The 15,673-nt window shown below is 45.5% G+C and overlaps 2 protein-coding genes across 3 annotated transcripts in view; both read right to left on the reverse strand.

Moving 5' to 3' along the window:
• LOC128634010 (tissue factor pathway inhibitor) overlaps positions 1-359 on the reverse strand; it is a 7,453-nt gene extending 7,094 nt beyond the window's left edge. Inside the window, exon 1 of the mRNA XM_053683527.1 lies at positions 1-359. This exon is cut by the window's left edge and continues 424 nt beyond it. The gene's annotated coding sequence lies outside the window, so the exon portion shown is untranslated.
• Positions 360-461: 102 nt separating this feature from the next.
• Positions 462-15,673, reverse strand: part of col7a1 (collagen, type VII, alpha 1) — a 92,349-nt gene continuing 77,137 nt past the window's right edge. For both annotated transcript variants that reach the window (XM_053683526.1, XM_053683525.1), the window contains exons 92-116: positions 15,220-15,264; positions 15,088-15,123; positions 14,959-14,994; positions 14,815-14,874; positions 13,756-13,881; positions 13,403-13,474; positions 13,285-13,320; positions 12,268-12,327; positions 11,949-11,993; positions 10,624-10,659; positions 10,507-10,542; positions 10,358-10,414; positions 9,598-9,669; positions 9,436-9,507; positions 7,664-7,699; positions 7,478-7,558; positions 4,217-4,270; positions 4,046-4,099; positions 3,868-3,930; positions 3,555-3,617; positions 2,820-2,936; positions 1,706-1,783; positions 1,533-1,586; positions 773-821; positions 462-612 (exon numbers count right to left, since the gene is read on the reverse strand). In XM_053683526.1, the coding sequence (XP_053539501.1) occupies positions 596-612; positions 773-821; positions 1,533-1,586; positions 1,706-1,783; positions 2,820-2,936; positions 3,555-3,617; positions 3,868-3,930; positions 4,046-4,099; positions 4,217-4,270; positions 7,478-7,558; positions 7,664-7,699; positions 9,436-9,507; positions 9,598-9,669; positions 10,358-10,414; positions 10,507-10,542; positions 10,624-10,659; positions 11,949-11,993; positions 12,268-12,327; positions 13,285-13,320; positions 13,403-13,474; positions 13,756-13,881; positions 14,815-14,874; positions 14,959-14,994; positions 15,088-15,123; positions 15,220-15,264 (1,455 nt within the window). In that variant the 3' untranslated portion in view covers positions 462-595. The remainder of the gene's footprint in view (positions 613-772; positions 822-1,532; positions 1,587-1,705; positions 1,784-2,819; positions 2,937-3,554; positions 3,618-3,867; positions 3,931-4,045; positions 4,100-4,216; positions 4,271-7,477; positions 7,559-7,663; positions 7,700-9,435; positions 9,508-9,597; positions 9,670-10,357; positions 10,415-10,506; positions 10,543-10,623; positions 10,660-11,948; positions 11,994-12,267; positions 12,328-13,284; positions 13,321-13,402; positions 13,475-13,755; positions 13,882-14,814; positions 14,875-14,958; positions 14,995-15,087; positions 15,124-15,219; positions 15,265-15,673) is intronic.

Raw genomic sequence — 15,673 nt, forward strand, 5'->3', positions numbered from 1 at the left:
CCTCCCACGTCCACAACATACTGACTCCCACGATGCTTACTGTCTAACACATCCCAGACCTCGCACTGGTTATCCGTTTATTCATAATATGTACATATAATGCGTTTATAAGGAATTCCACCCGTCGTTATAACCATTTCTAAAAACGCGGTACGGTATATAACCAACGTCTGCTTTATAAACAGTGTAAATCGTGCCAAAACCCCAAAATAAGACACATCTGCGACATGCGCGTGACTCACTTTCTTCGCTATTTACGTTATGAACGTTACTCATAATAACTAACAAGCAAAAATATCCAATATCATCAGGACTGCATTTCAGAACGTTAAGGCTTACGGCTTCATTTTTGGGGATGTATTAAAATGATGATTTTTTTATAAAGAATTTTTGAAATGACGCCCCGTTTCACAACGGAGGATGTAAATCGCGTTCTGAAAGGAAAAGGAAATACGCTCGTTAAAGCATGCAGTAACGATCCTATGATCCACGATGGCTCGGTGCGCGGTGACACTAGGTGACCTTTCCGATGCCGAGCTAGCGCTAAAGTGAATTCTAAAAAAAAGGTTAATGACGGCGGTGTTATGCTTTAAGGTCACTTACCTCCACAGGCTTCAGAAACGGAAAAAAACGGGGAGACGGACAACATGGAAAGGAAGAGAGAGAAAAAAAAACAACAAATACTGTGTGTTACTGTCTTTAGGGACGGGAAGGATATTACAACCAAACCAAGTACACGGTGGAAGTGCTGCGTAATGAAATAATCCCTCACCACAGTGCTGGCTCATCTCAGAGCGGACGTAAGCTCGAATCTCATCCTCCTACACAGGACGTGACACAAGGACTAATAAGAGAAAATTGGGATGAACAGGTATTATATGTTGTAGTAATTCCGAGGTGTAGCTAGCGGGTGGATTTGGGGTTTGAAATGTTTTAGGACACTTCCAAACGGTTATAGAGTCCCATCGTTATCGTTCCCTACTGAGCCGCCGTTTGTTTGACGGCATTGAGGGACAGGACTGACCAATCAGCATCGTGCGCTTTTTCCCATTTCTGCCCTTAAAGCGACTAGCCAGCTAGCTACCGTCTGAGCTCGGATATATAACGATCGAAGAGGTTTACTGCAGCTGGAGAGAAAAAAAAAAAGAAAGAAGTTTAGATCTGCTTTTATACGATAACGTGTCATGTCGCCTCTCGTTATTAGCGTGATATTTTAAGCATTTTCGGTGGAACTGAAAAAAAACAACAACGAAACGACGACGACGACGTGAAGGTAATTTACGGCGAGTTATTAATAAGACGAGGAGGTCGACTGATATGGCGAGGCTTTACGTTAAATCACGTGATTCGATAATAAATTCCTGTCGTCGGCGCTCTTACGATCACCCGGACTACTCGAGCGCGTCGCGCTCCTCAGTACGCAGATCACGCGCTAGTATTATTTAGCATATTCCCTCGTCGCCTCGAGAAAGGAACTCCTGGCTGAGCCGCTTGTGATGTGTGTACGCGTGTGTGAAATTGTGTGCTCAGACCGTCATGCCCAGCTCTCCCTTCTCTCCTTTCGCTCCTTCGAGCCCGATTTCTCCCTGACGCACGGAGAGGGAAATACGAGAAACATCATTAAATGAACAGAAGATGACTTCATTAAAACAATATAGAAAGTACAGAGAGAGAGAGAGAGAGAGAGAGACATCTGCACACTGACCTGTTCTCCTCTCTCTCCTGGGATTCCTGGAATACCACGAGGGCCAACCGAAGCAGGACCTGGAGGACCTCGTTCACCCTGAGAGACAGAGTGTACACGTCTGCATTTACGACAGTGATAACACGGACGTGCACGAGTACTGACGTACGCTCACGAGTAGGGGTGTTAAGGTTTGAAATTTTAACAGTGTGATAAACAAAGCCATCCTGTCACGTCTACGCCTTCGGAGAGAACGCCGCAGCCATAACAGACATGGCCGACACGGACTACGACCCCCATCACTCGCCCCCATGCTGCGTCCCAATTCGTCTCCGATCCGTCCCGAATACCATCTGAGCCAGCTTTCCTACATCACACGACAGCTACTAAACGGGGACGGTAGAGGCTAACGTGTGCTTCCTCCGACATACGCGTAACGACCCAGAGGAACGTGTTATCCGCCATCTTCTGCAGAGATGAGGTCGGAGATGCTCACGATGGGCTAGTCTCACTGTGATTGACAGGGGAGGAGAGTATGAAATCCCTCCCACCATGAGAACACGGACGTTTTGGCTCCCTTGCCTCCCGGTCACGGATAGTTGCGACATCATCGGAGAAACGTGTTTTTGAGAATGACTTCTCAGTGAAATGTATTATTTTGTCGGTACTCATCACACGGACGTTAAGCTGAACGAGACGGGGGTTGGAAGGAAAGGGCTAAGCTCTCTCTCTACCCTCGATACGGATCAACAGTTCTGATGACATCATTCTGCACTTCAGTTTCTCGTTAAGATTTTTAGTCCAATCGAACGCTCTCTAGGATCTTGAAGTGTCCCGCCCCCGACGGATGTAAGTGTCCTGGCTGTGAGGTAAGCTAAACGCTATTGGCTATTTGGAGAATGTTAAATTAAAAAAATCATGTATTTTAAGATTCTGATGGATGTCGGAATGATGTGGCTCTTGTGACTCCTGCTCTACAGACCTGTCGATGGAACGCTGGTCAGTGGTTTAGGAGAACAATACCGTGTTTGTGTGTTTCAGCAGAGAGGATCAGTTATTGAGTTGGTTAGTAAGTGTAGTCCTTGTTCATTTAAACACAGACACACACTAGAATCAAACATCTTGTTGTCCATACCTTCTGTCCCTGCAGTCCTTCAGGACCTTTAACTCCAGCAAGTCCCTGAGGACCCGTCAAGCCCGGGGGCCCATCAACACCTCGGGGACCCGGGGGGCCAGGGATGCCAGGAGGGCCCTTGAGAGAGAGAGAGAGAGAGAGAGAGCGAGCGGGAGAATGAGAGGGAGAGAGAATGAGCGAGAGAGAGAGGGAGGGAGGGAGAGAGAGAGGGAGAGAGAGGGAGGGTGAGAGAGAGGGAGGGAGGGAGAGAGAGAGGGTGAGAGAGAGGGAGGGAGAGAGAATGAGCGAGAGAGGGAGGGTGAGAGAGAGGGAGGGTGAGAGAGAGGGAGGGAGAGGGAGAGAGAGAGGGTGAGAGAGAGGGAGGGAGAGAGAATGAGCGAGAGAGGGAGGGAGGGAGGGAGAGAGAGAGGGAGGGTGAGAGAGAGGGTGAGAGAGAGGGAGAGAGAGAGAGAGAGAGCGGGAGAGAGAGAGACAGAGAGAGGGAGTGTGAGAGAGAGGGAGGGAGAGGGAGAGAGAGAGAGAGAGAGGGAGGGAGAGGGAGAGAGAGGGTGAGAGTGAGGGAGAGAGAGGGTGAGAGTGAGGGAGGGAGGGTGAGAAAGAGAGAGAGAGGGAGAGAGAGGGTGAGAGAGAGGGAGTTAGAGAGAGAGAGAGAGAGAGATTGAAGTTCAGAGAGATGTCTCAGTGCTCTTTTTTAAATAAATTTACCTACAGCATATAGAGATAAGTAAAACTTACCCGTTCACCTTTTTCTCCTTGTTCTCCCTTTGGTCCCATTAGACCGTCAAATCCTCGGTCACCCTGAGCAGGAACACATACACGCGCACACACACACGCGCACACACGCGCACACACGCGCACACACACACACCGTATTACACAAGCACATCAGTGGTGATTACAGCTTAGCAGTCTGAAAACGAAACATCAGTCTCATGATAAACATGCTTCTGTGACAGAACACAGATCTTTTTTTATAACATTTAAAAAGCTATATTCATATATTCCATCGTGTATATATGTGTAGAACATTGTTTACGCGTCTCCGTACTTTGGGTCCGACGATTCCCTCTTTACCCGGCGCTCCTGTGGCTCCTGGAGATCCCACATCACCCTGCAACACATTTTCCACTCACATAAGATGGTAGCAGAAACAGTTTACTTCATGTATGAGCATCGGTGTGTGTGTGCGTGTGTGTGCGTGTGTGTGTGTGTGTGTTAGTCAGTACCGACTCTCCTTTTCTCCCAGGTAAACCTGATCTGCCGTTCATTCCAGGATCCCCCTAAGAACAGAAGTCATATCATCCACCGTTAAAGAGGCACATCAACGTGTTCTTCATCAAACACTTCTCTCTCTCATGCACACACACACACACACACTTCCTCTCACACACACTCACTCTATCTCCTTTCTGTCCCTCTGGTCCACACGCACCCTTGGATCCACGGTCTCCCTGTAAAACCAATGAAGCTGTCAGTCAAGCTGCCAGTAACTCAGTGTGACAGAAAATAATGAAAGTGTGTGTGTTACCAAGCCACAGCAGAGCGCTATAAATGTCTGGCTAGACTAACGCACTATTTAACTGTCAGTCGCATGCACACTCATCACACTTACACAGTGCCTTCCAATAATATTGGCACCCTCGGTAAATACGAGCAAAGAAGGCCGTGGTGAAAAACCGTCTTTATTGTTTAACCTTTTGATCTTTTGTTTAAAAAAAAAAAAACGTATCGACTAAAAGGGTGCCAACAATTGTTGCGCAATTATTTCACATTTAACAAAGATTTCTTTTTGGATAAACCTGTGTTGTGTTTTGCAATCGTTTGATATCCATGAGAGCAGAGTATTTTTGTGAATAATAAGGGATTTTTTCACCACAGCATTCTTTGCTCATATTTACCGAGGGTGCCAATATTAACGGAGGGCAGTGTACATACCTCAAGCACATCTCGGTCACTCAAAGTCCGGTGCGGGACTTTAAGCAAATGAGTTGGGTTCAATCGAGTCAAGATATTGAGTGTGTTATCACTTCACTGTGAATACGAGACGGTTATTTAAGGCAAGTGCTCTGAGGTAGTGTGTGTGTGTGTGTGTGTGTGTGTGTGTGTGTCCACGAACATGACGGCAATTTGAACAACAGCCAGATAAACTGCTCTAATCAATCTCTTGACACATACGACTTCTTCGGACGTGAAGAATAGAACAGAACAGTGTATCGTTATTGGTGTCGTATAAGTACGGGGAAGTGTGGCTTCAGTCCTAAAATTATACTAAAATAAAAATAAAAATATAGTTATATATTAGAGATATCACCGATCCGATACCCAGAATCACCCAGGACCAGCAAGAAAATGGAATGGGAAAAAAAAAACCCAAAAAATGAGATAAGGAATGTGATCTGATCCCGTGACAAACACATGAACTTATTTTTTTGTTAGCATTAATTTGATGATGTTTATATTCGATGCTGTTTTTGTAGCTTTGTTTAATTGGAATTTTTTTTTTAAAAGCTTTTTAAAATGACTAGTTCCCGTAAACAATTTGGTCTAATTAGTGTACACACACACACACACGTCTTACTAGCCTTGTGAGGACCTGCCTTTGACAAAAATATTAACGAGGCTAATTACTGCTTCGCTAAATCACAACCTCAACCTGAGAAATAAAAAAATTCAGCCTTTTGGATAAATGTTCTGACGGACTATTCAAAACGCACGGACGATGCGTGTAAAATACCTGTGATATTATTATATGGTTGAACTTTAAAGGCGATGATGTGAAATACGACGGTGCTTGAAAGTTTGTGAACCCTTTAGAATGGTCTATATTTCTGTATCGATACGACCTAAAACATTATCACAAGTCCTAAAGGTAGATAAAGAGAACCCAATTAGGGAAATCAGACAAAAATATTACGCGGGGTCGTTTATTTATTGAGGAAAATGATCCAATGTTACACATCTGCGAGTGGAAAAAGTATGTGCACCTTTGCTTTCAGTATCAGGTGTGACCCCCTTGTGCAGTAATAAATGTAAATGAACGTTCGGGGGAAGTGTCGATCGGTCCCGCACGTCGCCTCGGAGGAATTTTATCCCGTTCCTCAGTACAGAACAGCTTCAGCTCTGGGATGTTGGGGGGTTTCCTCACGTGAACCGCTCGCTTCAGGTTCTTCCACTACATTTCTTTTGGATTAAGGTCAGGACTTTGACTCGGCCGTTCCAAAACATTCACTTTATTCTTCTTTAACCGTCTTCTGATAGAACGACTCGTGTGTTTAGGGTCCTTGTCTTGCTGCATGACCCGCTTTCTCTTGAGATTCAGTTCACGGACAGATGTCCTGACGTTTTCCTTTAGAGTTCGCTGGTATAATTCAGAATGCATTGTTCTATCAATGATGTCGAGTCGTCCTGGACCAGAAGCAGCAAAACAGGCCCAAACCATGACACTACCACCAGCATGTTTCACAGATGGGATAAGGTTCTTATGCTGGAATGCAGTGTTTTCCTTTCTCCAAACATAACACTTCTTATTTAAACCAAAAATTCTATTTTGGGCACATCTGTCCACAAAATACTATTCTACTACACGTCTGGCTTGTCCATGAGATCTTTAGCAAACTGCAGATGGGGAGCAATGTTCTTTATGGAGAGCAGTCGCTTTCTCCGTGGAACCCTGCCGCGCACACCATCGTCGTTCAGTGTTCTCCTCGTGGACTGTTACACGTTCCTGCTCTTGGAGTGATCTTTGCTGGTCTCCACTCCTGTGGAGGGGAACAATGGTCTTGAATTCCCTCCATCTGTACACGATCTGTCTGAATGTGGATCGGTGGAGTCCAAACTCTTTAGAGATGCTTTTGTGACCTTTTCCAACCCGATGAACATCAACTCTTCTTCTGAGGTCCTCAGAAATCTCCTCTGTCCGTGCCATGATAGACTTCCACAAACACGATCAGACCTCGACGGACCCGTGTTCTTTAAATAAAACACTCACACCTGATCATCACCCCATCGCTTGAAAACACCTGACTCTGACATCACCTTCAGATGAACTGCTAACCCTCGACGTTCACATACTTTTGCAGCTCTCAGATGTGTCACACTGGATCATGTTCCTCAATAAATAAATGGCCACGCATAATATTTCTTCTCTCATTTGTTTAACTGGGTTCTCTTTATCTACTTTTAGGACGTTTAGGTGTGGAAATATGATGATGTTTCGGGACATATTTACGCAGACATACTGTATAGAAAATTCTCAGGGGTTCACAAACTTTCAAGCGCCGTCGCATATAGTGTACTATGTCGGGGATAAAACATCTTCATGTTGTACTGTATGTAGTGAAGAAACAAGCAAATAGAAATGTGAGTAATATATTAAAATGACGCGCGCACACACACACACACACACACACACACACACAGATTTTATCTAAACAGATTTTATCACGCGAGTGTGTATCCACGTGTCTGTGTATTCCAGCGAAAAGGGGACATATGGAGTGGAGTGATTCATACACTGCTGAAGATCTTTCATAACCCCAGTTAAGCCAGCCAATCAAGCCCATTGTGTGTGTGTGTGTGTCCATGTGCACATCAGAACTGCTGTCTGTTAGATGATGCACACACTCCAAAGCAATACACACACCAAAGTAATCACACACCTTTGGTCCTCGCATGCCGATGACTCCAATCTCTCCCTTCTCTCCTCTCATACCAGGGAGGCCATCTTTCCCAGGGGTACCCTGGAGAACACACACACACACACACACACACATATATATCAAATAGCAGGCAGAAGTGGGATCATGGAGATAATGGGGAGAAAATTAGAAAAGAACAATACTTACAGCTTCTCCTGGAAGTCCTGGAAGCCCCGCCTCTCCCTGAAAATATCAACACTGAATCAGGCCATACATTTATTTATTATATATATATATATATATATGGTCAGAGCATGTCTAAAACAGCAGGTCTTGTAGGGTGTTCCCGGTATACAGGGGTTAGCACCTACCAAAATTGTCCCAAGGAAGGACGACACGCTGTATTTTTACACTGCTCGACTCAATATCTGCACATTTGCCTGCCCTCGGTCTTTGATCTTAACAAACCATAAAGCCCGGGAATCCAAGGCCATTTTATTACTTTTTATTAGCATATTTTAATGTGTTTAAAATATGTGTTCTCTATTGTAACTATTGCATTAAACGTAATAATAATAATAATAATTAAGCTATATGGAGAATAAAACACGTTATAGGAAAATAATCAGATGAAGCAAAGCTACTTTTATCACGTAATAAAGTAATAAAAAAAAAAGTCCTTTTTATTCTTTTTACACCAGAGCGGTCTGCGGAATACTGATTTTTATTACTTGTCTTTATTGGGGGGAAGAGAACAGTCCAGGACTCTCAGTGTGGCAGAAATAATTACAGCAAAACCACAGAGGCTGTCTGGTCTCCGAGATTAATGAGGTTTCTAACGGGCGGCGAGCGGAGCAGATTCGGAGAGATCCTTTCCTTCCAATCACTGCACTTTTAGAACGGCAAACTAAAGCTCCTTTATGTTGTTATGTTTTATATCTCAATATATCTGAATAATGCCGTCACGTGACTGGGTTTATGTGGTCGGTGTTCCTGGTGTATATAAAGGCGATTTAACAGAAAAGGACAATATAGTTCTCTATCTATTTATTTTTTTTAAAAAAAACCCTCAATTTCATACTTTTTATCCGTTTGAGAAATGTCCAACAGGACAAGTTCGTTCCCGTCATCTCTTACGTTACAGCAGTCGTAGCTTCCTATCTCAAACAAACATCTCCTTGCAGAAAACCCACCATTATCAGTGTAAATAATCCGACTTAGCTTATAATTAGAATTAGATCGCACGGAGTCTCTGCGTGAGGTATTATTACAGAAACGGTAACGTATTAAAACAAGCGCGTTTAACCAAAACCTGCAAACGATTCGCCGCTGCCGTTACGGAAAATCCATTCGGACCAATCGGGTTTGAGAGTTCAACACCGCGGCCGGGCTAAGCTCAAAATCCCGCGCGGCTAGACGGAATAAAATCGACCGCTTGAACGCCGTAAGATGTGAACGAGAGTGACGGACGGGAGAAGTATCTGCACCACGTGTGCTGTTCCTCTATGAATCTTTCACTCCGTTTATCACGTTCGGCTTGTTATTTAGCCGACGCTTACATCCGTATATCTGCACGCGGCTGGAAAACGCGTGCAGGACCTGACGCTCTAGAGTATTCAAGCAGCACGGAGAACGGCAGAGATCGGTCATACGGCGGCGTGATCGGATCAGTTCGAGAGGCGGTGTTGATATGCGAATGAACTGCCGCTGTGTATATAGTCTAGAGCGCTGACGATAAGCTGGATAAACAGATAGAATATTTAGAGAGGGATCGTGGGCACACTTAAATCGTACTGCCGTGGGAATATCGGAGAAGGGACTAGAGAGAAAAAAAAAAAGAAGAAGAAGTGTGAAGACTTTATTCGGAGACTGTTACATTTTTGCCACCGAGTTCTCTGTTTTTCTCTTTGGAAAAAGTTCCGTCCGATACGTTTGGCACGAGTTTAATTCCGTACGATAGAACCATTTCCAGAACGTACCTTCTGTCCTCCTGGACCACGAGCGCCCTGAAACCCAGGTGACCCCCTCTCACCAGCCTCTCCACGCAGACCCTATACACAGGTGAAAAGAAAGATGGCGCTACACGATATACAAAACACACACTGCTTTTCTAAAAAGATCCGTACACAGAAGCGTCTCACCTGTACCCCTGGTGGTCCCTCTTGACCTTTAACGCCCTTTTCACCTTGTAATCCTTTAGCACCTCGTTCTCCCTGCGGAGAACACATCTACCTTTCACTCGTCGCGTCAACATTCACGGCGTGACGTAGAAACATAGAGTCTTAACGGAGGAACGGGCGAGTTTCAAAAACCGGGAATGCGTGCGATTCCGAGGGAAAGCCGGAACACTGCTGTCGATCGCGTCGGGTCGCGAAACTGTTTTCGTCTCGTCGATGCGGGAAACGCGTCATTTACAAATTACATATGAGGGTCGAATGGAGATCTTGTTTTTTTTTTTTAGTACGCTTTATAGTCTGTTGATCGCACACAGACGGGTCTCGAATGGGTAGAACGTTTCATTCCGGCGCAAGTGTCCCAGCGATATTCCAGTCCAAATTCCTCTAGAAATAATCCTTGCGGTCAAAAACGCTTGATTTTGCTGCGGTTTGCAAACTTTTTCGACTTGTGGGGGTTTTTGTGCATTTTTTTTTCCCCCCCTGGGAAAACCAGTCGGATTTGCGAAACCGCAACAGCGCGGAATAGTTCCGCACGGTGTTTCGCAGTGTTTGTTGGTAAGTGAGACGTTTCGGCCGAACGCGCGTTGTGACGCCGCGTCTCGGCCGAAACCTGCGGGAAATCTGCGGCGATCTGATGCGAGCTCCTCGGAAATATCGCGGCGTTCGCTCGACGCCGCGTTAATTCCTGCAAGCGCGAAAGGACCGTTAAGTGATACGGACTCACCGTTTCGCCCTTATTTCCTTTCTCCCCAGGAGGCCCACCCACCAACAGGGTTTCACCCTACAAAAGACCAAAGTCGAATTAAAACATTACACTCATATCGTCGCAACAAGCTTTTACGGGATATCGAATGGAAACGATATCACGCTTACCTTCTCTCCTTTCTCTCCTTGAGGTCCTCCTTCACCCTAGAGTCAGGAAGAAAGCTGTTTGCTACACGTCCAGTATTTACTGACTCCTTAAAAAAGCTGTCGGTAAGTTACGCTTACCTTTTCTCCTCTGCTGCCTTTTCCACCTGCAAATCCCTGCACACATCAGATCGGTGTATTACAACATAATATATGACGTATTATAATTAAACCAATGGACCCGGACGTCGGCCTGGACACAGACGCGACAATATCCTAGACTGTTGGAGCATTTATCCGTTTATCCTAGTCTATTACATGATAAATGTCATAAATAAATGACAATATCGCGAACCCGTCTACGTTTAACACAACGGTACGGCGCGTCTCATAATCCCAGCATCATACGGTTAACGTAAGGAAGAACGGATCCTGATAATCCGACGCGTCGCAAATCAAAAAAGTGCGAGGGTCGAGAATGAAATGGCGGACATATTGAGCAAGTCCCGTAAGTAAAAGTTTTTGTTTTGATGGGGGTTTTTTTTTTTTTTCTTTCTTTCTTTCTCCCCTCCTACGATGCTGAATTTAAGGGACACCCTATATAATGGTGTAAAAATATTAAAAACATATTATATTTCATATTGAACGAAAGATTTTAAAAAAAAATTAAAATTAAAATTAAACACGGGGAAAATAAAAGATTTTTTCTATATAAAATGTCAATTTTTCCCGTTTTTTTTTTTTTTTTTTTGACCTGGCTATTGATCACGTAATGATCTTACCCCGTTACAGCTAGAGTAACCGGCGGGGACCGGTCCTGACTCCGCCACGCACGTAACCCCGCTCATCTGTCCGTGAGTACACCATTCACCGTCACGGCTGACTTTAGGGCACCCTGAGGATTTTTATTAGGCTTGAGTAATAAAAAAAAAAACCTTTCGCTTGAGATATCGCGCAAGGGTTTATCCCCGATGTGCACGAACGTGACGTCGAAAAAAAAAGAAACGAAATTCGTTCACATAGTTCCGGAAATTACAAATAACCGATCCGCACTAGCGTCTATACATGAATCGTATACAGCACTGGGTTGAGCCCCTTGTCTGCTTGCACGTGTGTGTATTTTTCATTCATCAACAGTGTAATAAGAATTTATGAGTATGACAGTGAGTGTAGATATACAGTAATATATACGAGCGGCGCGACTCTCCTCGTACGTCACGATCCGAGTCAATCTGCTGCCGGTTCCGTCAGACACACTGAGATACTGACTCTCTATCTGTAAGCTGGGAGAGACAGGACTGACGGGGCTTTTTCTGGGCACCGTGGGATGAAGATTAATAGGGCAGAGCAACAGGCACAGACGCTGGTGCCAGAGAGATGCGATGGATGGGATGGACCGGCTACAGAAAATAAGATAAAACAGGTAAGGTAGACGGGAGGAGAACAGGAAATGCGCTCGTAATTACCGGAGGACCTCTCTCTCCGTCCATCCCGGGTCGTCCCTCTTCTCCCTACAGGACGCACGACAAGGAAATGTTACATGCAAAATGTCTCTGCGGTTGTTTAATATTAAAATGTAATCAGATGGAAAATGAATCGTTTCTTAGAGAAGAAACAGAAATAGTTTTTAAAAAAAAACAAACATATATAGTTTAAAAAGGTACGTCTTATATAACCTCATGTGTACACACTTTACTATATCAGAGTGTAAACTGCGTGTTGGCCGTATCGCACTGCCTCTGCAACGACAGTAAAAGAACCTTATATATATGTGAGATTTCCTACCCGAGGCCCAGGATCTCCTCTCTCTCCTCTCTGTCCTGGTACTCCTACAGCAACCTCACCCTGAGAGAGAGACAGAGAGAGAGAGAGAGAGACAGACAGACAAAAAGAGAGGAGGGGGGAGAGAGAGAGACAGATGGAAAAGGGGGGGAGGGAGAGAGAGAGACAGACAGATAGAGAGACAGATAGAGATAGAGAGAAAGAGAGAGAGAGACAGACAAAGAGATGAAGGAGAGAGAGACAGACAGACAGACAAAGAGAGAGGAGGGGAGAGAGACAGACAGATAGACAAAGAGAGGGGAGAGAGAGAGAAAAGGGGAGACAGACAGACAAAGAGCGAGAGAGAGACAGACAGACAGACAGAGAGAGACAGAGAGAGAGACAGACAGACAAAGAGAGGGGGAGGGAGAGAGAGACAGACAGACAGATAGAGATAGAGAGAAAAAGAGACAGACAGACAGACAAAGAGCAAGAGAGAGAGAGAGAGAGAGAGAGAGACAGAGAAAGGGGCGAGGGAGGGAGAGAGACAGACAGACAGAGACAGAAAGAGAGAGAGAGAGACAGACAGACAAAGAGATGGGGAGAGACAGACAGACAGACAGAGAGATGAGGGGAAAGAGAGAGACAGACGGACAGGGAAAGAGAGAGGGGGAGAGAGACAGACATACAAAGGGAGAGGGGGAAGGAGAGAGAGACAGAGAGGGGGGGGAGACAGACAGACAGACAAAGGGAGAGGGGGAAGGAGAGAGAGACAGAAAGAGGGGGGGAGAGACAGACATACAAAGGGAGAGGGGGAAGGAGAGAGAGACAGAGAGGGGGGGGGAGACAGACAGACAGACAAAGGGAGAGGGGGAAGGAGGGAAGGAGAGAGAGAGACCGAGACAGAGAGAGAGCGGGGGGGGGGGGGGGGGGCAGACAAAGTGGGGGGGGGTTATTAATCACATATTTCATCTTCTAACTGAAGGAAACTCATAGCAAGATGTATATGGTTATTCAGTGATAATAAAAGAACACACTTACTTTATCTCCTTTAAGTCCGGGTGAACCTGCACTACCCTAAGGAGAAGAGAGAGAGAAGAGTGTATCCCAAGATAAAACACTCTTTAAATATGTACTTGTTAATCCTCTTCACACTCACCGGTGGTCCAGGCGGTCCAGGATTGCCGGGTGTCCCTGGGTTTCCTGCTTTGCCCAGGAAGCCTTGCAGACCCTTAAACACAAACCAAGATGAATATCCAAGACTCAACCCAGTGTAACACCTCTTAACCCTCACGCTCACCCTGATCACCACCCAAATCTGACCGCACTTCAGACGACAACAAGAACGTTCACCATCAACCGGTGTACAGCTACGTATCTGAATAAGGTCTTCTAAATCCTCTTGAAAGCTGAGAGCGAGTCATTGCCTGGTTTTCTAACAGGACTTCGAGAACCAAAAGATCAGGAAATCTTCTAAATCACCACAGTCGTGAGTGTCGAGTCCACACTAACCCTCTCTCCCGGAGGTCCTGGATTTCCCGGCTGGCCTGCGTCGCCTCTTTGGCCAGCGAGTCCCGGTGTTCCTGATATACCCTGAGGTCCAGGTGGGCCTGGAGCGCCTGGGAGACCAGGATCACCCTTACAAAACACAGATCGTGTTCATATTATCCAGAGATACATTGGTTCTTTATGAGCTTGTTATAACCTGGAGCAGAGCGGGTTAAGGGCCTTGCTCGAGGGCCCGACAGTGGCAGCTTGGCAGTGCTGGGGCCGATCAGTAACTCAGAGCCTTAACTGCCAAGCCTCCGCCGCCCCTTGAGTACTTTTCAATCCAGTAAGTACATTTTGCTCTAAAACACTCGCTGTGTAACAGTGTTCAAAAGTCACGACACAACCTTGAAGAGTCTAAAGCTTGCAGCCGGAAAAGTGCACAAAAGACGTTTGACCCGTAGGTGGCGCGTCGGAATCTGAGACCGGGAGAAGGGTTAAGCCGGCTTTCTCTGTGCGATTTCGACAGGATATTAGGCCACTGCGGATGATCTCTTTTCTAGCCAAGTTGTGTGTGTGTGTTTGTGTGTGTGCGTACACCGAGTATTACTTTCTAATGTGTCAGGAAGTTTAATCAGACGTCGTGCTGTGCGAGCAGCGTCATGGTCCGCGATACATATCAGACGCCTAACTAGCATCATCGACGTCTCTGCTGTGACTAGCACGGCGCGCGTGCTCAGTAACCGTATTCGCGCGTTGTCGGCTGTGCGCGGTGCGTGACCGCGTCGTTTAACGTGTGCGAATCCGACGGCAAATTGGGTTTTTCACCGAAAGGAATAAAAGGTCGGAAGAACACGCAGGTGATTGAAGTGCCACTAATTGAACGGCGACAACTTCTTCTTCTTTTTTTTAAAGCAAGGTTTCGTCACGTAAAACTGAGTGCCTCGTGCTTGTTAGCATTTTCGGAATAAGGCGACTCGTGACAAGACTGGCATTTAACTGTGGATGGTCGCGTGTGCAGCAGATTTTCACCATCGCTTTGAGAAGACGAGTGTTGCGGTGGAAGCATCATACATTTACTACCTTTAAGCCTGCAGGTCCAGATTGTCCCGGAGGACCGACTATTCCAACACCCGCGTCACCCTGAAATTTACAAACAAACAAAATCACTGAACAGACACCGCTCAGACGACCCGTCTCATGGCAGAATCAGAATCAGGGCCCTACTTTGGCTCCTTTAGGCCCCAGTGGTCCTCTTTGTCCCTGATAATAAGGAAGGAATAAGACAGAAAGGCTGGTTAAAATCGCGCCGTGCGAATGACAGATCGTTACTTGCCCGCATCAGAAGATACTCACACTTTCACCAGGCTCGCCCGGTTCACCGCTCAAACCCTACAGGACAAACACATGACGAAAAGTCCTCAGTGTAGTGTCCGTGCGTGTGGAAAGGAGATGCCGGGGCTCTTTATGCAAGGTTTTTATACTCACTCGGTCACCTTTTATTCCAGCTGGTCCCTTATCACCTTTAATACCCTGAAGGAGGGGGGAAAAAAAAAAACACAGCTCATTGGGATTCAAAAACACCAAATCGTGAGCAAGAACATTTAAAAAAAAAATTTAAAAAAAAAACCCTGCTTCAATTTAAAAATAAATAAATAAATAAATAAAGAGTCACCTTCCATTTTACGAGACATTTTTTATGATTAAATCGGGGGATTATTTTTATTTTATTTTTTTTTCAGGGAGATTCATTTGAGTGTCCAGATGGTCAGAGTGTGAAGAGTCTCCCTGAGCTCTGAAAATGTTATTACATCACAAAACACAAGAGCCTATCGTCTTCCGGTATGCAAATTCAGCCCGAGGTAAGTAGACGGTGAGTGTGTGTACGGTTGAGAGCATTTCTAATTTGCATATTCAAAGAATCTGGATGAGCTGTGCTGGT

The sequence above is a fragment of the Ictalurus punctatus genome, chromosome 11, assembly GCF_001660625.3.
Source record: "Ictalurus punctatus breed USDA103 chromosome 11, Coco_2.0, whole genome shotgun sequence".
In the NCBI taxonomy this organism is placed as follows: Eukaryota; Metazoa; Chordata; class Actinopteri; order Siluriformes; family Ictaluridae; genus Ictalurus; species Ictalurus punctatus.